Source organism: Vigna angularis, chromosome 2, assembly GCF_016808095.1.
Source record: "Vigna angularis cultivar LongXiaoDou No.4 chromosome 2, ASM1680809v1, whole genome shotgun sequence".
In the NCBI taxonomy this organism is placed as follows: Eukaryota; Viridiplantae; Streptophyta; class Magnoliopsida; order Fabales; family Fabaceae; genus Vigna; species Vigna angularis.
The window spans coordinates 51,220,017-51,247,773 of record NC_068971.1 but is presented as its reverse complement, the minus strand read 5'-3'; the positions used below and the strand labels follow the sequence as shown (position 1 = coordinate 51,247,773).

Genomic DNA, 27,757 nt, shown 5'->3' with positions numbered 1-27,757 from the left:
GCAAATCATTGGTTTGTTACAAGCTTGTATAAAACATCTGAGAACAATGTATTAAAGCAGCTTTAATTTTGAATAATTTAAGCTATAAATTTAACAAATTAACAACACTTCGTAAAGTTTGACTCACGAGAAATTCAAACCAAATATTTCCTTTAAATAACCAATTTTTTTTCATCATTTCAAATATACATTTAGGACACTTTATTTTCAAGGGAAAAAAATGCAATTTAACAGGAGAGCAGTCCACGTTGCTGGTATCTGCGGAAAGTGCAATCACTTATTTCCTACGGAATAAACACAATTTTATTGCCTACGGAATTTCAATAGTAATAACCATTGGAAAGCAGAACTATAAGCTTTACATCTTATCATAAAAGCATTCCGCTTTCACCTTTATATGTCAAAAGAATCTTCACCTTATTTTTCTCTTACATTTGTTTTTTTGTTTAATTTTACTACCTTACATTATTGATGTATTTTAATGAAACGGAAGAATAATTTTATGTTTTTTAGGATGCAGAAGTGAATCAGATGCACTTAATATAACTAATGAAGGAAGTAAATATGAACTTACTACTGAAATCAGTGAAGGAAAAGAAAGAACGATAAACCGATTGAAGCCTTAAATAAACAGATCCACTGATACAAACTCTCATGGCCACCACCAGACATTAATGATTGTTTGCGGTGGCTAAAGCCGCGTGGAAGTAAAACGTAAAACAACAAAATGGGAAAGAATGAACTCTGCTGAAATAGTGAAGTTTTAGGTATTAAAGAAGGATAAAGTATTGTTTCTATTTGTACTGATAATCCCAACTACAAAAGAAAACCATTCGTTAAATATTAAGATATATGGAAACCAAGGAGAGAACTAATCATCAGATATAATCTAAGAAACTCTAAGAATAAAATAACGCCATTCGGTAAGTATTAAGATATATGGAAACCAAGGAGAGAACTAATCATCAGATATAATCTAAGAAACTCTTAGAATAAAATAACGCCATTCGTTAAATATTAAGATATATGGAAACCAAGGAGAGAACTAATCATCAGATATAATCTAAGAAACTCTTAGAATAAAATAACGATCCTGATAAGACAAGATATACAAACAAACTCCAAAATTATCAATTTAATCTCTCTTTGTTGAAATCAACAGCGTTTTCGTATGCTTCATTATCAACTCAAGAATGGATTAATGACGTTATAGCCAGGTAGATGCCTTCCATTACGTGGGACAACAGATTTAACAGAAACAAAAAACGTTGTAGAACTAAGAAATAAAGTTAAAGAAACTACAATACTGAGAAAGAGAGTGAAACCAAACATCTTTCCTTACTCCAGACAGTATGCTTGTATCACGGGGCAGTTGTACGCATGAAATTTTACCGTTAGAGTTATTTACAACAAATGCAACAAGCAACTAATAAAACATGACTAACCAAGCAGCAACGCATCAGGGAAAAGAAATGGCGATGTACCTGTAACCGGTTATCGGGCAATCAAAGAATCCTCTTTCATTTTCTTTACATAAGTAGACTGTAGGCGTGTCGCGTCAGACATTCACAATTTTCCACATATCAATAGTTCAGCATAAGTGTACAACTCTAGCCAAACTGAATTGAGTGGCTATTACACAATTATCAATTAATAGCAGGTCTTCACGAAAATGACCAGCTTACCAAGACATGGAGAAGGCCAATGTATCTCTACTTTCATTATTGTCATCAAGTAGGTGACTGGTTATTCTTACAAACTCACAGTAGACCCAATGTTTTCAACTGCTGAACATGCTCAGGAGGGAGAGCCGGGGGAGACCAATCAGACCCTGTCAGCTCTCCATCGACGTCTTCAACCACATACTCCTACGATGAGAGTGATAACAAATTCAAAATCAACAACTCAATACGATGTCAGCTTGATCCAGGGTAACATGATGTTTTCATAAAACACGACACATGGGATTATTGGTATTATTCGTAAACTATAACTAATCACAAATTGTTTTTGGTCACACATAAGCCATAAGATGCCTCACTACTAACCGCTCCCCAGTCCCAAAACCTCACCCACATAAGAATAGAGACAAACACGATGAAACATATTCTTGAACAAAAAAACAGGACAGCACAGCTTGAACATGACATATAAAATAAAAAATTAATCTTTTACAATCCCATAACAAAATATCTAAAACACAAAAATTCAAATCTTCATAATTAGAATTTTGCTATTTTATATATTATGAATTAATGATAAGTGTTTTTAATAAAATCAAGGTTCATTGGACATTGTTCAGTTAATAACATTTGAGATATTGTCTCCTTTGGAAGACACACAATTTTGTCTTTAAAATATACTTTGATGAGATAAGTGTTACATAAATTACCATTCACTTCGACTTCTAAGAAATAGGAGACTTTTTAGGTATACTGGAACAAACCCTAAATAGGGCTAGAGTGGCCAGGCTACCCCTGCCTAAGGCGTTCAATGTTTTGACTTAAAGGTCTAAAACATACAATACCTCAGATGCAATAATCCTAATGTGTCCAACGAACCTGGAGTGGATGGAACATTGACATGCCAAGTAAAGGGATCCAAACCTTTAGGAGGCCAGCTCCAGTAAACCCAAAATTCTCACTCTGTTTAGGAGTCAAAGCCAATAGTAGTCATACACACCCTCCTCCCTTGATCTACTCAAACCCATTTTAAGGACAAAACTATGACAAAGCCAAGTCTGAACTCCAAAGTATACAATACTAGGATGCAGTGACCCCTAATGAGGTCTAACAAACTTGTAGTATTCAGAACAACTAATTAAATATTTTTTGTTTGAAAAGTAACATTTAAGAGACCCAAAATCCAGCTTTAAGGCATCAAGATACAAGACATAAATCAAGCCAAATTACTATAGCCATTTTAGCAACATACTCAATTACAAAATAGGAGGGTTGCAACACAATGCCACATACCCAAACATGTCGCCACACTATCTAAGAGACATGTCCAACAATGGTACATCAGCCCTTGCTGTCCCACCAGTCATTCATAGTGTCCCAACCCCACCCTAGCTAAATTATACAAGCAATGGAAGAGTAGCAAAGGATTGCATAATGCATGCTCATGTACTGGGGAGGGGTGTGTGAATGAGAATGAACTTGGGGGATTGGTTTGTAACAAATGCACACAGCAGGTGCATTTTGGTTTGAGAGAAGAATTGGGGAAATGGGGAAGTGAAACAAACATCTGAGTAAGAGTTTGGAAAGGAGAAAGTAGACCAATTGAAGAGTCTGTCATATATCTGTATTTTCCTTTTTATACAAAATTTAAAAATGTCATTAACATGATACTATCATATAAGCAGCAACAAGGATGGATAATAAGAGAATTTGGCAGTAATTTCCAAATAATGATTCCAGTTTTCTAACTATCATTTATTAGACAACCAAAAACTCTTTTCAATTCCACAAGTTCACAACAGCTACATAATAATGCATTATAAACGTAAGCTAGTAGCTGAAATACAAATACTTTAGCAAAACCATCAGAAAATTCCTCAGTCAATATGGCTCTAATGCAAGAGAATGTTAAAAGCGAAGTCAATTATAAAACAATAAAAGTTTACAGTTAAGTTTCTTGGCTATTCCATCCCTAGTAAATGTTTCTGTGAAGATATCATATGGGGCTTCAATGCTAAAAATTAAACCAAGCTACAGCTAAAAGGCTAATTCTAGATATTGGTTAGTAATTAGCATGACTTGTCAGCTGAATTGCAAAACAGTATTACAGCTCATATAAATACACCAAAGAAGATAAACTAAACCAGCCACACCTTTGTTAGCATCCTTTTTGCAAGTATGTGATAATGACGTTGCCATATCCGCTGACCTACCATTGTAGCCACCAATACACTGTAGAATATCCCAATTACAGTAAAAAGTCCCAGAACAACCAAAGCCATTATGAATAATAATGGTAGCCCTGCTTCCCCAGCACCCCCCAAACAGCCACCACATTCAGTTGCCATGGTTCCACAACTCTCAAAGCAAGTGGTACAATCAGTCCACATACAAAGAGTGCCCGGCAAATGACAGTCTGCACAAACTCTGCAACAACATCATTCAACACAAAAAGTTAAACTTCCGAATCACAAACTCACTGCTTCATACACAACATTACAAGTTCCTCCTTTTCAGCTTAGCATAAGCAACCACGAATAATTAGAAACTTAATTTTATATATCTTTGAGAAAAAGTTCTTAAAAGAAGGATCTGAAATATAGCCTAAATTAAATCTTATATATTGCACTCCTAGCAAAGCTTTTGGCATCCTAAAATGAAACAAGAAAACAAGCATTATAATGAAGCCTTATGAAGATGCTAAGAGTTCCATTATGTGTTCTAACAATGCCAGAGGCTTTGGAATATGTAAAATCAAGATTACTACCCAGGTTGACAGCAACAAAGACATAACTCTCTACAAGGTTGAGCTAAATCATTGCGAACTCTTCGATCATAACAAGTAATGAAGCACCCAGATAGGCCAAGCAGTGCGAAAAATAATAGAGCTCCTGCATTAGAAATTACCAACAAAAAATTAACCAAAACCAATATCTTTTTGACTTTGGAACAACGAAACATTGAACTCAAGGCAATGGACTCAAAATAATTCACAAAAGAAATATTGCATTAGCATGTTGATGACACAATTAAAGTTAATCGTAATTTACCACATATGTAGTAAAAGCTCATTTCACTATCAAAACCCCAGAGAAGACGAAGCCAATATTGCTGGTAACCATCTATTAGATAAACCAGATATGCCAGTGATGCAATGACCTGCATAGGCATTGAAGGGGTTGAATCAGATTACCTATACGCACTCACAAAGTACAAATGGACAAGTATATACATGGCTAGACAAATCGAAACAAATCACCTACAAGCTGGACAGACAGAAAAATAAACAGAATGTCTCTGGTGACAAAAAAACGAAATTTCAGGGTCCGCCATTTCCTATCAGCAGCAACATGAACACGCAAATGGTAAGGAGCCTTGCATGTTGTACAGTGAGCAAAGGCAAACCCTTCCTGCAAAACCAAAAAAAATAAATTAAGTAATGTATATTTCTTAGGTCAGAACTGTAAAGTACACCATTTTACACATGGAACTGTTGAGGATAGGAAAAAAATATCCTGCCACTTAAAATTGGCCACACTTTAACGACTAATGTTTATGCGGTTGCATATCATAAAAGTACTGATTATTGTCAGATTTCTACGTAATACAAAATATCCAGGTGTTTCTCTATCTGTAGTTAGTACATTGCACCCTCGAATACACCAACCGCACTGGAGGTTTTTTTTTTCAAAGAAAAAGTAGTTCATGGACTACAGGATAAAGACAAAAAGGTTAATTCTAAAGATAATTAACTGGTTACAGGATCAAATTATCATCAGAAAAAGGGAGAATAGAGTGGAAACTAAAGATAACCACTAAACCATGATGTGTCAATGGCAAGAGATTCAAGAGCATGAAAAACATGTTAAAGTCATGGAGAGTAAATCAAAACTGCAAACAGAAACGGGTAAAATAAAATAGGCTAAAAGTACAACCTTCTTATCACCGGAATAAATGGGTAATGGGTAGCCAATAGACACAGAGATAACTGAAGGGAAAGAATTAAAAGAAAACCCCTAAAAGTGACATGAAATGCTGCCAAGTCAACCACAGGCTAATACACACAAATTGGAAAATATAATGAGATCAAATCAACAAATGAGAGCATAACAAAAATCATTGGTTTATTAATTAATCCAACAAAAGGTTTACTAACCACCAAAAAATCCTCCTGTAAGTTTAGCATATACACTTGCTTCTTGCCACGCTTACTAACAGTCACGCAATTATCATCACCTATAAAGTTTTAATGTAATGTTATAAATCATAAAACATTACCTTAACTGCTCGCCAATGATCTAAACATTCTCGGTGTACATATTTTGATGTACCTTTGCACTTACAAGGGGCTATGAAATCTCTACCTGGGTAAAAAAAAAAGGAATTCAGCTGATAAAATATATCATATACTCCAATAGTCGGGGGATCGACATTCAACAATGAATCTTAAATAATTAGCAATCATTCTTGACATATTTGTAATACCCCACACATGGAACAACAATAACGGTCCCAAGAGCAACTACACACATAATTGCTAAAATAACGAAATTCAAATTCCGACGAACAATGATGTAATCCACTGAATTACTCAAATTCAATAACTAGTTACTTTCTCCGTATAATTGAACCAAAATGGGCAGAGTTAGGAGAATAACGTGCCTCTCATCAACTCACACGATTCAAGTTTTTGAAGACTGAATTCATAAATCAATAAATAAAAGCAGTTTTAAGGACAAAAGTAGAAAAATTCGAAATTACAATATATGGAGTCCTTGAATTACGAAGTGATTGATTCTCACTTCTGAGAACATGAAAGTGCAGCTTGCCAAAACCTGAAATCGAATAGAAAAAGAAAAAGTAGGGAAGTGAAATTACCATCGGTTTCGAGACAAATTCGGCATTGGATTTGTTCGGAGGGACCGGCTTCGAGGTCGATCTCGGAAGGGTCAGTGAGAGGAAGGGGAGGGACGAGAGGAGAAGAGTCTGAGTGATCCGCCATTAAAATCCAGAGGGTAGAAAAGTCAAATGACAGATACTGAATCAACTTTTCTTTAGCGAAGCCATAACTCTAATTCATAATCCTTAGCTTAGATTACAATTTAGAACTCAGGAGAAGAACGAAGAACAAGAAGAAGAAGAATCTCCCTGATCCTTCTCTCTCTAAGACTTTGAAGTGCGAATTGATTTTTCAAGTGTTCGTTATCAGCGTAAACAAGGTTATGCGTGAACCGTGGGATCGTGAATTTCCAAAACTAACCATTGGATTGGGGACTGATGACATGTGCATTTTAATTATTTATTATAATTAAAAAAACTTAATTACACGTTTCACGGTTTTGTTAATGTAAAAGTATCAAAATAATTATACTGCAAAACACATAAATTAACTTTAAGATTATTCCTATTGTATCAATATTATTTCAAATTAAAGTTTTTTAATATAATTTTGCTTAAATTGAAAGATAACTTTATAAGAGCAATACTTTAATTAGCGTACTAATAAATATTTTTTATATTCCCATTGTATACTGGATGTTTCGGTAGTAGCAATGTTTAGCCCTTAGCATTGAAGTCAATAATTATTCTTGGGCTTAAACCACGACTTCCATCGTTTGGGCTTCAACCATCACTATTTTGGGCTCATTACGAGTCTGTCTCTGAAAAAAAAAACACCTACATTTGTTTAACGAAATTTTTTTAATTTTTTTTACTCTTTCCTTTCCCTACAGGATTTAAATTTAATAATACTATATATTATTTTCTTTATGATGAATAATTTGTGTCAATATAAGAATAAAAAAATATAATTTAAGTAACCCTACAATATCCTATCACATATAAGACGCTCATGTATAAGTTTATTTTCATAAAAAAAAATATTATTTAATAAATTTTTTTCCACTTTCTTTTTAAATTAAGATACTAATGTCACAATTGTTGTTAATAACAGTCAGTTTTTATTTATTTATAAGTCATGGTAATTTATACAACAATGCTAAACTTATTTCCAGTAACACCTTTTATATATACGAGTGTACACTCACTTAATAACTTTATATAATAATGTTAATAATATTTATTTTATTTTTAAATTTAAAATTAAAACTCAGTATTAATAATATTAACGTATTATTATAATCAATTGTAAAATGAACGTATTTTTCTAAAGATGTCAAATATTATTTTTCAAAACAAAACTACAAATGAAAAAAAAATATATATCAGCATTATTTATTAAAGAAGTTATTATTCAGAATCGCGTTGCTCCCTTACAAAACTTGAAAAGAAAATCCAAAACCATTAGAGAAAGATTATTAAAGAAAGTTTATCTGGGCAATAGTTATTGTTCTAATAATAATAAATTTTTTGAAAATTTGACTTCATCCAAAGTAAATTGATTGAAGTATACTCTATTTTGAATAGGCTTCATCTTTGATTGAAAAAGAAAACGTACGAGACTCAAACTCTTCCTTTTGTGAAGTAACTATAATGTTTTAGTTTTAACAACACAAAATATTAAATAATTTATTGTATCAAATCAAGAGGGAAAAAGGTTCGCAATTGTTAACATAAAAAGAAGGGGACAAGGGATAAGGTGGGGTTACTCGGAACCCTTACGCATGTGAACTATTATTTAAGGAAAGACATAATTGCTGTTTTTATTCACTTATTTTTATTAGATCAAATTATATTTCGGAATGTGTCGTGTATGATGTAGTTTATTGAATTTGTAACAAGTAATAAATTATAACTTTTTCTTAAAAGAATTTGTATCTTATATTTATATCTTTCCTGGCACATGCTATTTAAAAAATAATTTAAAATTTTCAAATTTATGTTATCTTTATGTTTTTAATAAACTGAAATGAAGTTTATTATAGTATTAATTTAGTTTAATTTAAAAATTAAATTAATTTTCCGATAAATTCTATCAATAAAAATATTTCTTATTTTTAAGGATTTTAAAATAGTTAATTTAAAAGTATATTGTTTTTTTTTCTATTTAATATGATAAAATATCCCTTACGATGACTAAAATATATAGTATATATCCTTCTTATACATTATTTTATTTTCCATTTTTTTATAAAATTCTCCAATCTAATCCGAAATGTGGTAACAAAACTGATTGACCGAAAGATCTCCCAATTCTTTAAATAAAGAAATAAAAAAGATGGAGAATCAAATAAAAGTGTTTTTTTTTTGTTATAAGGATCAACCAAAAAATATTTCTGGTATAGGGTCGAGTCACCTAAGTCCTGCACAATTTTTTCCAAGTTTCGTCTGGTTAATATTTTTTTCCAATCTTTTGTCCACCGATCAGAGGTGTACCTGCCAATGGTGTCCGATGCCAAAGTCAGTAATTGTCTGATCGGTAATCTGAATGCTGTAGTAAATGCGCAATTAATGAATCATCTTACTTCTTACCTTTGATTTTATTTATAGTTTTGGTTATGGGTTTTGGATTAACAAGATTTTAAGCAAGGTCCAATCACTCATTAATCAGAGCTTTACCTTAATCAGGTGAAAGCTCGCTTACCTTCTGCAGTCGTCCGACCTCATCACTACTCGTTTGTCGTTTGGTTTTGGCCGTCCTCCAGTACAAGGGCTTTACTTTAATCAGTTGGAAGTTCATTTACCTTCTGCAACCGTCCGGCCTCATCACTATTCGTTTGTTGTCTGATTTTGACCGTCCGAAACTCCTGCGGTATAATTCCCTTAAGTATCGTTTATATATTAAAGATATAGTATTTTTGTCTAAAAAATATATAATAATTCTTAATAAATTTATTTTTCATTAATAGCAAATAAATAATCTCAATAATTGTTATATGTTTTTCATTAACTTGTCTATTGTCAAAATAAACTTAGAGAGTTTTTTTAATGTTTATCTAATAATACGAACAATTGCTTTTACACGTTATACCAGGCGCTTTTGAGGAATTTGCTCATCAATCAATACGATCTGGAATTTATTTATTTTTCCAATTTCTTTATTTTTTTTTCTGTACATACTTTGTTTCTTATTGTGGCATTATTCTTTAAATATTAACTTGATTTATGATTAAGAAAACAAATGTTAACTAATTAAATAATGAAAATACATGTGTGAGAAGAATAATACTAGTTTGCATCATCAAATTGAAAGGGTGTTACCAAACATGGTTGTGTGATATCACTAATAACATTAAAAGAAGATTCAGTGACGCAAGAAGAAAACATGATCCATGGAACATATATAGAAGCAGCCATAAAAACACAATTTTCCTCCATAATTTGCAGCATGCAAAACTTTTTGTTTACGTGTACATATCTGAAATTGCAAGTGTCTTGAACAAATGATGAAAGTAGTTTCATTTTTCTTTTTCTAAACATGTAATGTTCTTGTCTCTTACTTTATTTATTTATTTCTTGTTTGGAAAAATACCCAACTTGAGATGCTGCTGTTTGAGAATCTAAATTCTTGCATAATATAGGTGAGAGGCACCAATAGCCATTCTTAGTGCAACCCACTTTGTTTGGATTGCCATTTCGAATATAAAAAATGCCAATGGGTGTGTTTGGTTGACCTATCATTTGTCATAATTAATTATTCAATAAAAAATTACAGAAAATAGGGAATATGAAAAAGAAAATCACTCACAAATGCACCCACCACTATCATTATAGCTTTATACACATCATTTGACACCGAGACCTAATTGCACACAATTATTTAAATTTATCGAATCTTTTAAAATTATCATTTCTTGTATGTCTTCTTTTTCTTAAGCACGTAATCCAATTCATATCCATTAGGCTTCTTTTCCTTTTACAATTACAACAATTTCGCCTTTTTTTTAATTGGAATTATTCAGTTGACGAGGCCATTGTACCTCACAGATGCACGAGGCCATTGTCCCTCACAACAAGTACAATGGTCGACCCTTGTGCTTCCATGATTGTCTCTTGCCTTTTCCAATGCACGTATGGTTCATTCCTTTCAAACATATTCTCCAATAAATTAGTTTTCTTTTCTTTTTTTATACTAACATCTTTTATTTCGTTTAAAAATATTTTGTATTATTTGGATGTTAATTATGTCCACTTATATTATTATATTTATAATTGAGAAAATGGGTAACTACTAGATCCCAATAATTTAGAAAGAGTAATAGAAGATTCTAGATTGAAGACAAAATGGGTCATTAAAGGGTGTTTCCAATTTGGTATGGGGTAGTGCTGTGGGTGGCTTGGATCTTCATTTACTGTGTTATTTTCCTTTGTGGATTGGGATCTTTAGGTACACTCAAAGTGTTTGACACTAATCAAACTTTTTCATCCATTCTTAAAGTATATTTAGAATTAAAGTATATTTTAAAATAATAATTTTATATATACAATTTTACATTTATTTAATATTTTTTATTTTCTTTTATTTTAAATATAAAAATTTATTTTTTTATGATTATTTTATTTTTATAATGAGTGTGAAATGAATATAAATGTATGATATTTTATCATTATTATAAAATATTTATTTAAATTTATATTGGTGATCTAGTGGATCTCCAAATAAGAAAATTGTATATAAATTGTATTGCATTCATTAACAAGTATTTTAATTGTCAATTATCTATTAAAAACTTGTTACCAAAGTTTAAGGTAACCTTAATTCATTTTATAAAAATCTTCTGGTCAATTTTATAAGCATTATTTTGCAGATATATGTTCAGTATATCAATATATCAACATATATCAATAGTAGTGTTTGAGGATTGAATTTGGCTGAACTCAGAAATTCATTATCCAATTCACTCAAATATTGTTGCGTTGTATATTGGATTAAGTTTATACATTTTTTATGTTAAATTAGTGTAATTCAGGTCATTCTTTTTAATGAGTTAGATTGAATTCTGTCGATTGAATCTAAATTTACTTTTTAAAATAAGTTATAATTTTTTGAATATTAATTTAATTAAAAAATATTTTTTTTACAAAATTAATTAAAAATTTTAATTAAGTCAATCAATCTGTAATAAAGTTGTCTAAACTAATTGTAATGTAAAGAGAAAAACACATCTGATAAGATAATTATAAAAACAAATTCGAGTTATTCAGATTAAACTTATAACCTATTTTGTATAAGAGTTAATTAGTTTGAGTTGGATAATTATAAATGAAAATATCTACAATTTTTTAAAAAGTAATAAAATTTTATAATTATTTCAAAATAATATATTTCTTGTATCTATAAAACATATTCTTTTTAGAAACATTTTTTTTTCTAATTCACTTTAAATATTTTTTCTTGTTTGATTGATTTTTCATATAAGTTTTAAGAATTAAGTAGTTATTTATGTAAAAGGTAATCTATTTTAAAGTACCGAAATTAACATGTAAATTTTTTTTTCATACTTTTAAAATAATTTAAATGAATTTAAACTGTGAAAATATGTCAAATTTTTTTATGGACGAAAAAAATTTCAATCACTAATGGAAAAAGAAGATTTTATTACCGACTATTACGATAGGTGAAATTTATCCATTATAATACATTAATCGGTGACATTTTTGTAATAATATACGGACCTATTATGATGTCTAGAAATATGATGTGAGATTACCTAAGGTCAATTTTACTTATCATATCATGCGATTTTTTCACTTTATTTTAGAACTGTTTTTTCTTTTGAGAAATGGTTTTTCAGTCTGTCAAATTCCTTTTCTTTTCAGAAGGTTTTGTTGAAAGTTATAATATGTAACATCAAGTATGAATTATTACATTGATTTTACACATGTATAAAAAGTCAATTGCCTATCTTTATATAAATCCAGTTAAAATACTGTTTTATGCAAATTGTGTTTTATTATTATATTTGTGAAAATCCTTTTTCTAAAACATACAAAAAACAATGTAATAATAAAACCTTTTTTATTTTTTCATAAATAAGTAATAGCAAATATAATGATTTCCCTTCTTTCTCATCCATTTTTGTCCCTTTTTCTCTCTATCCTTTCTTTCAATGCATTAATTCCTCATTCCTTTTTCTCGATTTCACTTTTTCTGCCCTTTCCTTCATACACATAAACTTCTACCAAAACCATACTCCATCCAAGTAATCTAATCTAATAATGCATTAAACCAACCATGTTTTTAAAATTAAACCTTCAAACTAATAAATATATTCTGTTTTATTTTCATAAAAAAATCTAATGTTATCGAAAACTTTAAACACGTTTAAAATTGCTCTCAAACACAGTTTATTATAGTATTACCAAATGCTTGATTTGAAGTGTGTTCATATAATATGTTAAAACATATTGGTTAAATTTATTGATAAAATTCAAATTTAAAAGCTTATATAAGATTCCAGTAATAACACAAAATAATTTAAAAATACACAATTTCGTATGAAATCACCTCAACATTTTCTTTTCCTTAATTAGGAAGTTATTAATTCCTTTACTTTGCAAGTGAATACGTCTCCCACTGCAATTTCTGACTCGAGCTTCTCCGTATTGACCAAACTCTAATAAACAATCTCCATTGTCATCTAGCCATATTATTTCCATCGATTCTTCACCTTTTTTTTTCTCTGCACTAAATTATTTTCATAATTGTATATAATTAGACGTAAAATTATATGATGCACTTAGATAAGAACAGTCTAGCAATAAAAGTAAAAGTAAAGAATTTATATTTCTATTAATAAATCTTTGGAGGATGGAAAAACAACATGAGACATATATATATATATAAATTAGAAAGTGGATTTTAAGCCTAACTCAACCCCACAAAAAATCGACATCTCTAGTCAATGTGGGACTTTCAACACACCTCTTCCACGCTGCTATGATAGGCTCTAACCATGACTTTGATACCATATTAGAAGTGGACTTTAAGCTTAACTCAACCCCACAAAACTGGCTTGTAGGGTGAGGTTTGCACCCACTTATAAACTATGAATTGGCCTTATCTCTAGTCAATGTGAGACTTTCAACAATACACATATATATATATATATATATATATATATATATATATATATATATATATATATTACTAATAAAATACTGATAAATAATTTTACTAATAAAAAACATCATCATCAATAAACTAATTTAAGAGAATTAATTTTCTGAATTTATTTATTTTTAGTTTATGCTAAACTTTAAATCATTTTTGTTCTTGTAGATATATATTGAGAAAGTGAGTTTAATTGATTTTCTTCATTTTTTATGTTTTAAATGGGTTTTCTTTCGTCTTCCTCTCAATGCCCATCTTCAATGATGAATGATAGTGTGTTTGTAAAAGACACTCTAATGTCAAAGTTAGTATAATGCGCCAGATAATAATTAAGGCTTTAAAATGTGAACATGAATCATTTACCTCTATAATTGTACTATTTATAGGATAATTATGGATTTGTGTAATCTCACCTAAATAGATCAAGGTAGACCGAATGATCCACTTATCTTTGATGCAAATTATGTCAAGTTAAAGAATAATACAATAATATAATATGATAAATAGGCTTATAGTTTAATAAATAGAGACTGATTTATATCCGAACTTGTTAAAGACCGAATTGTGATCGGACTGTATACAATTTTTATTTGTAATAATTATTATATAAATTAAAAAGAATTGTATTTTTCTTATCTAATTACTTGTGGGAAAGATTAAAGTATGATTGATCCTTCCAATCTTGTCACTAATAAAAATCAAGCAACAAAGAGAACAAGTAAAAGAAAATGGGCAAAGAAAAAAAAAGTATGAATTGTTAGTTGAGGAATGTCGGGCCTACTTGTGCTGTTAGGCTTGTAGAGATATTGTTAGAACCAAAAAGTGTGCCAAAGTAGATTTGGATTCCCAAGTTAGGAAAGAATGGTTATTTTAAAGTGATAGGCAAAGGTAAACTTCCAATAAATTAAACAAAAGGGGAAGAACCTTACTAAGGAAATGACTCACTTGTGACTATTTATTAGTGAATTGGATTATTTAAAACATTCTTATACAAATTTTCAATAACTTTTTTGGGGTTACTATCACAGCAGTATAAAATTTACATACATTTAAAATGCAAAAAAGAAAGAATATGTTATTAAAGTGTGAAAGTGATATAATATTATTAACTCGGTATTATTTTCGTTGTGGTAAAACAAACTTGTCAATTTAAAAGTAACGGAAAACTCTAATTAAGAAAATAGCTCATTCTGAAATTAAAAATTAAAACCCATTCTTTTATTAATTATTCCTGTGACGAATTAAGTTTCTGGGTGTCAAGCTGTACTTGTCAGACAAATTATCATGTTCTTTTCGTTTTATTAGTAACAAATTTCTAATGTCGCTTTTCCTTTTCACCTCTTTTTATGATAAAGTTCGTAAAAGTTTGTCCAAGCCAAAATCATAACGAAAACTTCTATGGATATGGGTCAAGAATCCTGCAAATTCACGGAAGCAACAACAACAACATTTTTATCAGTCTCAAACATTATTCTTAATGATTCTGGTTTATGTTTGGCGAATACGATAATCTATAAAAAAAAAAAATAGTCGATCCCATAAGAAGGGAACTGAAAAAATGTGTGATAATCCTCGTCCCAACACTATCTGAAAGGGCAATATGCGACACAAAAAATGGGTCTGTGGTTTTGAGTGATCGTTAATTAAAATATCGAATGAAAAGACAAAAGGGACAAAGAATGACATGTAGATAACAACTTAGGACCGAGTTTTTTTGAACCCTTTTGTCTCAATGCAAAACTTTGTGCGCGCTGCATCGCGTACCATAATCCACATTTTAATTAATAATTATATCCTACACGCAACACCCATCATCACTCGCATTCTAACTGGTTTAGCTATCTTTAAACAGTTTTTCACCATACAAGATCATGTTAAAAAAAATTAAACTATTGCATAACAAAATATTTCTCAGCTTGTGCTCTTTCCATCAAAAAAAAGATGTGGGTCTAATGCTAAATCCTCATGCCCATCTCATCTCTAATATATGCTTACGTCATTTTATGATAATATAAATATCATATCATATTCAACACATATTAAAATCGAAAGATTGGTTGAGAGAGTTTTTATTTTTCTTTTGTTTTTGTTTTTGATGAATTCGTTATACCACTAAAGTGTTCTTTTTTTTAGTGGTGGTCTGTTTCATTTTCATTATTATAATGCCCTTTTCATTTTTTTTATAAGCTCATTACATTGCACGCAACGTAACTTGTAAAAAAATTAAATACTGCATAAAAATAATATTTACTTGACCAATGTGTATTAAATGATACATATGAATTTAATATTAGAATGACAATTGACTTGTGATATTTACCGCATTGCATTATTGGAACTTAATTATGATACAGGAGTTTGAAGATATTAATTTTCTTTTGTAAAAATAGATGTTGTTTTAATATTTATGAAAAAAGGCACACACGATAAGAGAATATAGATTTCAAGAATAAAATACTAGTAATTGGTTTGGACACGTGCCCATTGAGTACGGATTTATTTTTGAAGGCTGAATCATGATTTTAAACATTGCTTTACGCATTGATGTTAAGTTAGAAAAAGAAAATTCTTAAATGCGGATATTCGTATGGATACTTATCTACCATTCCTAATTAATACGAACAGTTAAATATAACAGTTTAATAATAATAATAACAACATATTTTTGTTACAAAATCTCAAGTTTAAGAAATACCACTAATTAAGTTAAAATGAATTAATCCGTTGTTCATTTACTAATAATATTGGAGGATGGGAATAGATTAACATTGTTTAACTAAGAATATTTGTTGATTGAAAATGAAAATTAATCTTGTAAGATACTAGAATCCATTTAAAATATGTATTTTGATGTGAGAGGAAGAATTAGAACATCTAACAGCATTTTTAAAGGAGAAAATGATCCTAAGATGTGGCAAAATGATGGTAGATATGGCTAAAGATTAAAGTTAAAGAAATGAAAACGCATTAAGCATTAGGATGAAAGGAGTAATTGTGGTAAGATAGTTTGTTAGTTGCATTCGATGCTCTGATTTATTAGGCAGAAATGCTTTTGGTATATTTATGGTGGAGTCAATGGTTAAAAAAGTGGAGTGGGATGCATCGAATCAGAAGGGTAGAATAGGGCAAAAACATGAAATCACAATTATTATTATTCCAATTCTATTTTATTTCGACAATAATCTAAATTAACAGTGCTAATATTCGTATTAATAGGTTAATAGTTTATACGTTAGGGGGTGTGTGTATAATGTAAGACACGGAAAAAAAAATATTGAAATGATTAGGTTTTGTCGAATCTGGTGTGAAGGTGTGACGTCGTGTTCTACTCCAAACACTACACACCACCGTTCGTTAATCATATAAAACTCATAATTTCTTGACTTTATAAAATTGTTGGTGCCCGCATTCTACCTTGGTTATCATTTCCCAAAGGGTGATTATTAATTTCGTGGATGGTGACACCAATAATACCTTAATAACCCAGATAATTAAATAAAAAAATACAAAGTACATTAATTAATTATTAAATATTTAGATAGAGTGATGGGTGTTGATAAACATTTTCCGGTGGCCGTGCCGTGGAACAGGAACACGAACAGGAACAGGGTTGAGGTCTACCTGGTGCGCACATTAGCGATAGTGGAAACATGACCATGAGTGTGACACTTGGGTTGTGAAATATATTTGACTCTCTGTAGATCAACACAAGCAAGCAATTGGTAATTAGTAAGAACAACAACAACACACACATAAAAAAAAAGGCACAAAAAGTCTTCTCTAGAATTTTATTTTGTATTTGTACATACATAAATAATGTAAGGGCATTTAAAAATGGGGGGATATGTTTGCGTGTGTTTTTTTAATATATATAATTAAAATCGAAGGAAGAGGTGTATCTGAAAGCGTCGTCTTCCGAACTAGCAACGCAATGATGGAGTGATAGGAAGGGTCTAGCGTTCTGCGGTTCTTCACCACGCCATGCTGGCATGAAGATTTTGAGCGGGAAAGTAATAATAAGACAACGTAAATAACGTTTCTTAAAAAGGTTTGGCTTTTTGGATTTTGTTTTTTCAGTTTTTGTGGATAATTGAGTAACTGTCCAGGGTGGGAATTGGTACAGATCAAAGTTTGTTTGTTGTACTTTTCCAACTCGATGTTATCATGACATCAATGGGTTGAGATACCTGGGGAGATTGATGCCTTTATTTATCTTTGTTTTGAACTTCTATGATTACTGGTACTTTCTTCTCGCGGTTGTTAAAACTTTTGTTGGCTTTGGGAAAAGGGAAAAAGGGGACTACGTAGGATTTGGTTTTGCGTTCCTATATTTGCGAAAAATGATGAAGTGGTTTGTTACCCTGTTAATGGGAAAATCGTACAATAGATTCTTCTGCATAGGCGCTGTCTGTGGCGGTTGTCGTGCAAACGTGGATGAGGTGGATGAAGAAACTAAAACACGGTTTAATTAAATGAATTATGCGACTTTTGTGCTTCTATTTACCTTGTGATGTCTGGTTTTTCTTGAGATTTATGGTTCCGTTTGTTGCCGTGTGTTTTTAGCTAGTAGTTAAGGAATTTTACTCTTCGACTCTCTCATAGTGCTTCTTCTGGTTTAAACAGTGCCAACTGCATAATCTACTCTGCTACCCTTTTGTATCTTTTTCTAATTCCTGCTCGTGCTACGATGTAGGATTAACAGAGTATTAACTGGGTATTAATCTTTGAAGTGACTGTGTTTGGCTTATAATCTTTAATGCATTTTTTTTTTGTCTTGACTGCAGTTTTCTGTATAGGTATATGCTGAATGCTTATTGTTGACTTGTGGCAGTGGTCGATACTAAGAGCATGAATTCAGCATCCCCACAGTTCGTTTCCTCGAGAAGGATGAGTGTGTACGATCCAATCCACCAGATTAGTATGTGGGGAGAAGGCTTCAAAAGTAATGGTAATTTAAGTGCATCCATGCCTTTAATAGACGAGACAGACATGAAGTTAGATAGTCAGGTGCGAGTCTACTACTAAATCTGTGCTTTGTTTCCTTGGCAAATACGAAGGCTTGTTCTGTCAACTAACCAAATTTGTTTGTGCTGTTTGATACCTAGTCAGAGGATGCTTCTCATGGAATACTGGGAGCACCTAATAAGTATGACCAAGAAGCAAACAAACCTACTGATAAGGTAAGAGCGTGCTTTTTTGCCCCTTCTTTCCCCCAAACAAAAGGAAAGAAACAAGGGTTATTTCTTGGTGGTGTTTTGTTACTTTAAACTGTGTCTACTTGGGAACTCTGGAATACTTCCTGCAACAGATTTGTCAGCTCAAATTACCTGCAAATGCAGATGTAGATGATTTTGAGCAATACAATTTCAAATTTCTTTCATTGGGCCATTTGTCTAGGACTAAATGTTTTACATTTTGTGGATGATACGATTAGGGTGGGAGTGAAAAGTTTAATCCTGCCATTTTGAACTTTGAGGAATCTGTATTTGGCTTGGGTCCATACTCTCTTTTATGCACATATACGGTGTAAACAAATAGGAAGCTAATTTGATGAAACATGCAGATACAAAGACGTCTTGCACAAAATCGAGAGGCTGCTCGAAAGAGCCGTTTGAGGAAAAAGGTTTGCATGTTTATGCATTGATGGATTGTGATATTTGGTATTAGAGTTTAAATATACTAATGTTGGTGTGGTTTATGATATTGCCCCACAGGCTTACGTGCAGCAGTTAGAATCAAGTCGTTTGAAGTTGATGCAGTTGGAGCAAGAACTCGAACGTGCAAGACAGCAGGTGTGGGGAAGATGAGTTAATATACTTTTAGTTTCTCTAATGGATCACATTATGTTGATCATCGACTTCCTTCCTTTCCCTTTCTTTTTGATATATTGAGGCAACAAAACTGCAGGGAATGTACATTGGTGGTGGGTTGGACTCTAATCATCTGGGTTTTGCTGGACCGGTAAATTCAGGTTGGTTTGTTATTATGCTACTACAACTATATATTTTCCCTGCAGAATAAATTACGCTGACAAGTTTTTTTATTTTTTAAAAAAATTATACATAAACTTCAAATTAGTCATCATTTTTTATATTACACATATATCTCCTTTTAAAATATTATACTTATTGTATGTTGATATTGTACTGGTAATTTAATGTTTTCATTTTTTAAAATTTTATTCTTTGGTAAAATCAGTCTCTCCAAATGTGCCAAAATCTCTTTCTAAGTGAACATCTAAATACTATAAAATCTTGTTTCAGTGTCCACCATCTCAAATTATGCAGACACAAACTTTGGTAACTTTATGGCATTGCAACTCCTGAATTGTTCAGAAATTTTCGTGTTGCCATGCAAGATTACCATATTTTGTTATGGTTGGTGCGTAATATTGTTCCTAGTTTGCATGAGTATCCTTTCTTCTTGTGTTACAATCTGTTTTCCACTCTGTTCATGTATTCTAAGAATACCATATTTGCAGGAATTACAACATTCGAGATGGAGTACGGACACTGGGTGAACGAGCAAAATAGGCAAATAACAGAACTGAGAACCGCTTTAAATGCTCATATCGGTGACATAGAGCTCAGGATTCTGGTAGATGGTATGATGAACCACTACGCTGAAATCTTTCGCATGAAATCTGCTGCTGCAAAAGCGGATGTGTTCTATGTCATGTCTGGTATGTGGAAAACAACGGCCGAAAGATTTTTCCTTTGGATAGGAGGCTTTCGCCCCTCTGAGCTTCTAAAGGTGACGGTTCATATTTAATAAATGCAAGATGTATAAAGCTTCATTCCTAGAATGTGTAGTTCTAAATTTCAGTGACTGGTTTTGAGGAGTTTCTCGTTATTATTGGGTTTTAATAACTTCTATCTTCTTGAGAGATAGAATGGGGGAATGGTTGTAAGTATGGTTCTTGCTGACATTTAATTTTAATTGCAGGTTCTTGGCCCCCTGATTGAACTTCTCACAGAGCAACAACAGTTGGATATATATAACCTTGGACAATCATGTCAACAAGCAGAAGATGCTCTGTCACAAGGTATGGACAAACTCCGGCAAACTCTTGCTGATAGTGTAGCAGCCGGGCAGTTCATGGAAGGAACGTACATTCCACAGATGACTTGTGCAATGGAGAAGTTGGAAGCTCTGGTGAGCTTTGTGAACCAGGTAATGTTTCCGCAGACATTTGTTCTCAGTTTTTTTAAATTTAAAAAATTTTCCTTTTCATTCTAAAGAAATTCTAGTAAAAACGGAAAACAATGTTGTGTGTGAAACAGGCTGACCATCTTCGGCAGGGAACGTTGCAGCAGATGTCTCGAATACTTACAATCCGTCAGGCTGCTCGATGCTTGCTTGCTTTGGGAGAATATTTCCAACGCCTGAGGGCTTTGAGCTCACTCTGGTCTAACAGACCCCGTGAACCTGCTTAGTCTCACAAACAGGTTACAAGAGCCAAAACTTGTAACATGAACGTGATGCGATGATGAACAACGTTGGTCACTTTCTTTGGCCAAGAGCATCAAAACAGTGCATCATGTGAGGGTCCAGGTTGCTCACATTTTTCCTGCAGTTTTGCGTTATGGAGAAGTTGTAAATACGACTGCTCGCTCATTTTATGCATACCAGTCTGTAAATAAATTAATTTTGGACGCATGGTGTATATTGGATTGTTGCAGAATGAAATATTTAGAATATGCCATGAACCTGTGTGGAAGTTGGTCATGTAAAATTCATATAATGTTACGTTGTTTGCTTTTGAAAATTAATCTACTTTTAGACTCTCTTAGTGGACATACTTTTTATCTGATGACGAGAGTAGTTTGTTAGAAATATCAGTTAGTGTGATTGGTTTTGTTAGAATGATGTTGACTCTAATAAGCTCTATGATAAGAGTATTTATACAGTTTTGTTGTATCTTTGTTCTGTCAACTACAGATGCTACTCCTTTCCTCTGCATCCACAACAAAATCTGCATATGAGGAGGCATGTGGACTTCAACAAAGAATCTGGAGTCTGCAACTTGGTTAAATAGCCAGGAAAGAATTATGTGTACCTGCATCATTTTTGGTGAAATACATTGGTGTCTTAATCCTGAAAACATTTCCATGCATTCCTCCTTTACCAACTAGAACACCGAGCTCCTCAATTTATAGGAGTAAACAGTTTCTATGTTTGGAAGAAATCTTGGAAAAGAAAGCTTCTATGTTACTACTTTTATACAACCAATCTTCATCACCTCTGAATTTTTCATGCATAGCTGCTATTTTGCAGGGGCAACAAATATATTTGTAGACATTTTTAAATCATATTACATGCATTTGCATTCTTTGAGAGAGAATTCTCTTAATTTTTATATTAGAACCCTGATACTTGTCAAATATTAACATTTTTGTGTCAAATATTTGTAGCCATGTATAAACAACATTTAGTAAACACTGCACCTTTGCTGAAAAACTCAAACTCATCTGTTTTGTAAGGATATTCATGGCCAGGCCTTATGATTAATTCACATAGAATCTTCTTTGTGAATTGAGTGATTACTTGGATTAGCTAACTCTTAAAAATATTATGCTAAAATTTGTTTAAGTGATGTAATTAACAATAATCCATGTTAAAATAACTTTGTAGTGGTCTACTGAATATGTAATGTTTTGCATGATTGTGCTGAGGGCTAAAGAGAAAAAGGTAGACTGAATAGTGCGGTTCTACTGCTTTTTCTTCTCCACTTGTTTGCTTCATATAATTACACCATCCATGATCCTTCATCGCATTTTATAATAAAAAGAACTCTAATTTGATACAATAGTATAATCATACATATCATGTAATGAGGATAAGTGCAATTGAAATTGATCGCCCAACTAAAACCATAGTCCTCATCTTTGAATGATTTTCTTAAAATATTAAAGAGGGGTCTCTTTTTATCCAAGAAAACAAGCCTGGCTATTGATATGGATAAAAGGTAATCGAGGTAAACAAGTGAGGTTTATAATTATAGCTTAAAAATCAATCAAATTACTTCCCAACACAAAAGTTCGTTGCAGCTATGTGGCAACTGTTAAGAAATTTTGGATTCTTGTAGAAAAGGATTAACCTTTTCATAACAATATAAGAGCCTTTTAAAGAAAGGACGTCTGTTAAAAAAATTTAAATCCTTGTATGAGCAAGTGAACCTTGTCGTAACAGCAACCTACAGTCCTAAATATCGAAATATAAGTTTGGAGATGTGTTTATGGATTTAAGTTATGGGATCAAACTATCTTAACTACTTTACAATGTGTTAGAACAAGAAACCATGTTATTGAAGAAGTGAGAACCATAGCTATGCTGATGCGATATAGTATTTAATAGTGAACGTTTACATATTATAGTTTCTTGAGATATTGCTTATGTTGAAAATGTAATCTCTTTATGCGTATTATTAGTCACATAATTAAATCCTGTGTTCGTGCGTACTCTGTTCTTCTTTAGAATCCAGTTGCTGTGGTTAACCATTTACAATTTTTTAAAACTTACCTCAGCATGTACTCCAACTTTTTGATAAATCTGGTAGTTGGTATCCATACTCATCACAAAGTGATGGAATTAACTGCAGGAGTAGGAAGGTGCAAACCAACATACGGGAAGTTGTGGAGATCTGATATAACCCGTAGTATAATTATGTAGATCTTTTATTTCCATTATGGAAATACAGAAAGCAATAGAAGAATCATGAAAAGGACAAACTAGGATTGCATAGATGAAACAGAGATATCACAATGTCAATGAATTATCTCAAAAGCCTGCAGGAAGACCACCCTTTCTTGGATCACTCACTGCCACAAGCCTTTCATTTCCATTCACTTTAGTTTTTCTTGATGACACAAAATCGTCTATAACAATAAATTGACAAATAGTCCCACCGGCAAGGCCCTGTAGGACATGACCCTTACTTCTAAGGACATTCCTGATATCAGCGCTAAGTTCAAAGTGGTCACCGCTCACAGTTGTCCAATTCTCATAGTTAACCACATTAGGAATTAGCTGCATAAAGCATGGGGAGTTTCTCAGTCCAATTCACAAGTATGCAGTCAAAATCACAAATGGAAAAATATGAGAGCAACAGTAGAAAAAACATAGACAGTATGAATGTCCTATGAACATGTTATTTCAATATGTTCTCCAGAACAGTTTATTGAAATAGTTTACGATTTGTATATGTAAACAGTTTAAACTAATTTACTGTTGTTTTATAGAAAAGTAGTTTATATCAGTTTGTGCATACCAGAGCTTATCAATCAGAGTAAGGGGAAACAATTCAAAAGTTTAGGATACCTGATGATAGACCCTTGGAGCCGTTACAGAAGAAAAAGGATCCAGTCCTTTACCAAAGTGATTCAAAAGAACCTCTGAAGTTCCACCAATAATGTAAGCACCTCCACTTGCACCTACTACAGCTTTTAGCTTCCCATTCTGTATGCACATGGTAAGAAATCAGTGCAAGAGAACAATGAGTACCTTAACTACTAATAATGAAAGATTTCAAAACCATTCATGAGGCTGAAATTGGGAAGTAGTGGATGACATAGATGATAATAATGCAGAAAAGGATAGCCAAATTTAAGAGAGTCAAATCTGGTTAAAGGATTGGTTACCTTGAGGGCAATAGTTGGTGACATGGATGATAATGGCCGCTTTCCTGGCACGATGAAATTGGCAGGAGCTGGAGGTGGGGTATCCTTGGAAACATTTCTAGGCATGGAAAAATCATCCATCTCATTGTTCAGTACTATTCCAGTACTTGGTGAAAGGATCTTTGAACCAAAATATGAATTTACAGTAGTAGTCATGGAAATGGCATTTCTCTCAAGATCTATTACACATAAATGACTTGTACCATGATCATGAATTTGATTCCACCTGAAAAGACGGTTAAGCAAAACTGAGAAATCCGTATGACACAAATAATTTTAGTTAGAATATTATTTTTTACTTTGTTTATTTGGACTTATGTATATATTCAATCTAGTGACCACACATAATGTCATAACACAGAATGTCATGTGAGGCTTCTACTATATGCTGGTTTGTGAAGATTGAATGCATTACTTCACTTGGCTGTTAAATGGCATTTGCAGTTCTAACTGTGAATAAGCCTTGCCAATTATTCTGTTGTAAACGTTGTAGCACATAGATACATCATGTCTCAGTGTCTGCTATTGTAGCCATATGAACTTGGAAGGTTATAAATACATGCATTGTAGACTCCCTTTTGTATTCTAATTTTAATTCACTTAATCAATCACAGTGACTCTAGTTCTATGGAACACCCTCTTCTCTACTTTAAAGTCTATTATATGGAACCACACCAATTAGCTGTCACATGCAAGAAAGGAGATTGACATGGAGCTACTGTTAAGCAAGAACTAAATTAAAAATAGTTGTCATATGGATGAGTTTCTCCATAAGCTTCTTTTAAGAAAGAAAAATAAAAGAAACCAAGTAAAATTAGCTTTTCTATGAATTAAAATCAATGTATGTAAAGTTAAATATAAAAATTTAGAGAAACAACATAACAGAGCTTCTAAAGAAAATATTTTAACGAAATAAAAAGAAATACAATTCTAGATATGCATGAAGAGATTGGTCAAGTTGGTCAAATGCCTAAAGTCAACCTTTATAAACAATTATAAACACTTGCTCGATCAAGTTGACTACAGGCCTATAGGCTATAACAACTAAAGTCAACCAATTGATCACGAAATTGACATCATTGAATCTTTCAAATCAAGTTTGTGGAGCCGCGCATGTTATGATGCAATATTTGTCAACGGTTGCTGCATTTTTTTCTTTCATTCATACGTAAAGCTGAATGTTCCTAGTGTATGAGGTAGAAGACAAACATAGAATCTGAAGAATCTCGTTAACTATCACAGGCATGAATGAAACCTTGTGAACATTAGAGTAAATTCAAGGAACACAGGAACTTACTTGCCACCGTAATGACTGGGGTCAAAAGTCTTATTATCATTGATGTCATTTTTCAACACTTTAGCAAACCTACGAGAAAGCATATCAGAAACAACCTCTGTAATATTCACAAAATCAGGATCACCAAGATTCATTCTCACGGCAAATACATGTTTCAGAGCTTCAATTTCACGATGGACCCCTAGGGCACCAGAAATGCCAGAAGGGATGTTATATTGATCTAGAATGTTCAGCAGCTGGAACAAAAAGATAAAATTGGCTAAATCCTTTATTTTTCTAATGATGTGATAGATATAAAGAAAAAGAAAAGGAAAAGACTATTAACAAGAACACCAGTGCAGTGAAGCAGTTAGACTTACTAGTATCATTGGAGGTCCACCTGATGGAGGAGGCATGGCAAGGACATTTAGTCCAAGAACATTTGTAGATAAAGGCTTCTTCTGTTTAACAGTGTAATTTTTGAGGTCTTTCGTAGTCAATATCCCTCCAGCATTCTGAACATCCTTAACTAAATTATGACCAATCCATCCATCATAGAAGGCTTTCGGACCAAACACAGATATCGCTCTGAGAGTGTCGGCTAGCTTCTTATTGTAGCATATGTCACCTATGTTCAAGAGTTTTCCATTTGGTGCAAATATGCTACGAAGACCCTTGTCTTGCAATATATCTGACTCTGTTGCCTTCATCTGCATGTGCAGGTATGCCGATATTTTAAACCCACGCGCTAGTTTCTCAGCTGGATTTACAAGCCTTTTCCATGGAAGTTTCCCATATTGTTTCCACGCCACGTGAAGACCAGCAAGTTCTCCAGGAACTGCTACAGAGAGGCCACCTTTGGCCTTCAAAGTAGTATTTCCACCATACATATCCTGAAAAAATGGATATACAAATACATCTCAGTAGTTGTTTTTAATTGCTTAAGCATTGCATAATCATCCACACGGAATTCTAGCCATGTTTGAATGCTTAAAACCAGTCTCAAGAATTAACCCTCAATGTGAAAAGATACATTTGTAAAACTTGCATCTCTCAAAATCATAACAAGGTTATTTATTATGAGATGAAAGGAATTGAAATAAACAAAAACAAAAACCAAAAATTGAGACATTTTCAGTTTTCTCTATTTTTCTTTGTCCTGAGTCTCAGTCGTGCAAAAATTCATGAATTGAAAGTATAATAACGGGAATGGTTGGAGATAGGAAGGTAGGTGGTACCTTAGAAGCAAGAGAAGGAGCAGTTTCTCTCATATCAATGGCCTTGGACACCCCATTAGCCTGCCTGAGAAGCATAAAGGCTCCTCCGCCAAGGCCACTGGAGGCAGGACTGACAACCCCCAAACAAAGGGCAGCAGCCACTGCAGCGTCCGCAGCATGCCCTCCTTCTCTGAGAATATCCTTGCCGATCCTTGAGCAACGACGGTCATCAGTGGCAACAGCTCCATTGCGGGCATAGATAACCTCTGCGTTGAGTTTTTGGGCATCAAGGTTTGAAGCATACCCCAAATTCGCCACAACCAGCAAGGCAATGACATGCCACAACAACACAGCTGCAAAACTTGCCATGTGTAGTGACAGAATTTGAGGTAGGAAATCAAATTGTCGCCGCTGACTTTTTAAGTCTTTTGCAGTTGGATTGTAGTGACTCGCACAGGGTGACGAATATTTGTGTTCTATCTTCTATGAAAGAACAATATATTTATAGTGAAAAAGGGGAAGGGAGCAAGAACTGATCCTTGTTATTGCAGTTTTGCTTACAATTAACTTGTTCCGTGGTTTTCTTTCTCAAAGTTCTAATTTAGGTAAAAAATAAAGGATTATGACATGGTAATAACTAAAAATTAACATCTTTTTAACAAAAACTGCCACTTATACCATTGTCAAAATGTTGTCATTTGTTAACAAAAAGTTTTCCAAAATTAAATAAATGAACAAGGTCGATTTTGCATCCTAGAATTTGACCTGCTTGGTAAGAACTTTTAACAGCAACATTTTTCTAAACTAATCTCAATCAAGATTTGAAAAAATTGGATCAGAAGGGAGGAATGTGATTTATTTTAACATTGTAGCTGAATAGTGAATTAGAA

The 27,757-nt window shown here is 32.5% G+C and overlaps 3 protein-coding genes across 14 annotated transcripts; 1 reads left to right on the top strand and 2 right to left on the bottom strand.

Moving 5' to 3' along the window:
- Positions 1-600: 600 nt before the first annotated feature.
- LOC108329610 (uncharacterized) lies at positions 601-6,883 on the bottom strand. 6 transcript variants are annotated; one of them, XR_008247289.1, is made up of 9 exons: positions 6,561-6,881; positions 5,961-6,046; positions 4,946-5,092; positions 4,733-4,841; positions 4,450-4,573; positions 3,836-4,109; positions 1,686-1,868; positions 1,485-1,542; positions 601-816 (listed from the first exon to the last, which is right to left on the bottom strand). XR_008247289.1 is itself a non-coding variant. In XM_052873760.1 (7 exons), exons 1-7 carry the CDS (start codon positions 6,682-6,684, stop codon positions 1,761-1,763), a joined length of 945 nt encoding a protein of 314 aa, XP_052729720.1. In that variant the 5' UTR covers positions 6,685-6,883; the 3' UTR covers positions 1,320-1,760. The 6 variants fall into 6 exon arrangements, 2 of the variants coding, with proteins under 2 accessions (XP_052729720.1, XP_017419400.1); XR_008247290.1 differs by lacking the exon at positions 1,485-1,542; XR_008247291.1 differs by lacking the exon at positions 601-816 and having other exon boundaries at positions 1,320-1,542; positions 4,477-4,573; positions 6,561-6,883.
- Positions 6,884-17,458: 10,575 nt separating this feature from the next.
- On the top strand, positions 17,459-22,079 carry LOC108326814 (transcription factor TGA4). 7 transcript variants are annotated; one of them, XR_008247287.1, is made up of 10 exons: positions 17,459-17,721; positions 18,527-18,702; positions 18,801-18,875; positions 19,259-19,318; positions 19,410-19,487; positions 19,603-19,666; positions 20,177-20,448; positions 20,641-20,868; positions 20,979-21,237; positions 21,637-22,079. XR_008247287.1 is itself a non-coding variant. In XM_052873758.1 (9 exons), exons 1-9 carry the CDS (start codon positions 17,685-17,687, stop codon positions 21,129-21,131), a joined length of 1,143 nt encoding a protein of 380 aa, XP_052729718.1. In that variant the 5' UTR covers positions 17,460-17,684; the 3' UTR covers positions 21,132-21,494. The 7 variants fall into 7 exon arrangements, 5 of the variants coding, with proteins under 5 accessions (XP_052729718.1, XP_017415875.1, XP_052729719.1 ...); XR_008247286.1 differs by having other exon boundaries at positions 17,460-17,721; positions 20,979-21,249; XM_052873758.1 differs by lacking the exon at positions 21,637-22,079 and having other exon boundaries at positions 17,460-17,721; positions 20,979-21,494.
- A 1,242-nt stretch (positions 22,080-23,321) lies between these two features.
- LOC108327078 (glutathione hydrolase 1) lies at positions 23,322-27,425 on the bottom strand. Its single transcript, XM_017560785.2, has 6 exons — positions 26,889-27,425; positions 26,031-26,543; positions 25,672-25,907; positions 24,336-24,600; positions 24,016-24,153; positions 23,322-23,724 (listed from the first exon to the last, which is right to left on the bottom strand). The coding sequence occupies exons 1-6, from the start codon at positions 27,234-27,236 to the stop codon at positions 23,476-23,478; spliced, it is 1,749 nt and encodes a 582-aa protein (XP_017416274.1). The 5' UTR covers positions 27,237-27,425; the 3' UTR covers positions 23,322-23,475.
- Between the last annotated feature and the right edge of the window lie 332 nt (positions 27,426-27,757).

What these genes read in the sequence shown, in the direction of transcription:
- LOC108329610 (XM_017563911.2), bottom strand. Translation starts at nt 6,684, where the DNA reads ATGGCGGATCACTCAGACTCTTCTCCTCTCGTCCCTCCCCTTCCTCTC. An exon ending in TTTTTCTGTCTGTCCAGCTT is followed by an intron (nt 4,842 to 4,945) that starts GTAGGTGATTTG and finishes ATGCCTATGCAG; the next exon opens with GTCATTGCATCACTGGCATA. An exon ending in GAGCTTTTACTACATATGTG is followed by an intron (nt 4,574 to 4,732) that starts GTAAATTACGAT and finishes TTTCTAATGCAG; the next exon opens with GAGCTCTATTATTTTTCGCA.
- LOC108326814 (XM_052873758.1), top strand. Translation starts at nt 17,685, where the DNA reads ATGAAGATTTTGAGCGGGAAAGTAATAATAAGACAAC. An exon ending in GCCCCTCTGAGCTTCTAAAG is followed by an intron (nt 20,449 to 20,640) that starts GTGACGGTTCAT and finishes TTTTAATTGCAG; the next exon opens with GTTCTTGGCCCCCTGATTGA. An exon ending in TGGTGAGCTTTGTGAACCAG is followed by an intron (nt 20,869 to 20,978) that starts GTAATGTTTCCG and finishes TGTGTGAAACAG; the next exon opens with GCTGACCATCTTCGGCAGGG.
- LOC108327078 (XM_017560785.2), bottom strand. Translation starts at nt 27,236, where the DNA reads ATGGCAAGTTTTGCAGCTGTGTTGTTGTGGCATGTCATTGCCTTGCTG. An exon ending in CTCCTTCTCTTGCTTCTAAG is followed by an intron (nt 26,544 to 26,888) that starts GTACCACCTACC and finishes CCATTTTTTCAG; the next exon opens with GATATGTATGGTGGAAATAC. An exon ending in CTCCAAGGGTCTATCATCAG is followed by an intron (nt 23,725 to 24,015) that starts GTATCCTAAACT and finishes TGCTTTATGCAG; the next exon opens with CTAATTCCTAATGTGGTTAA.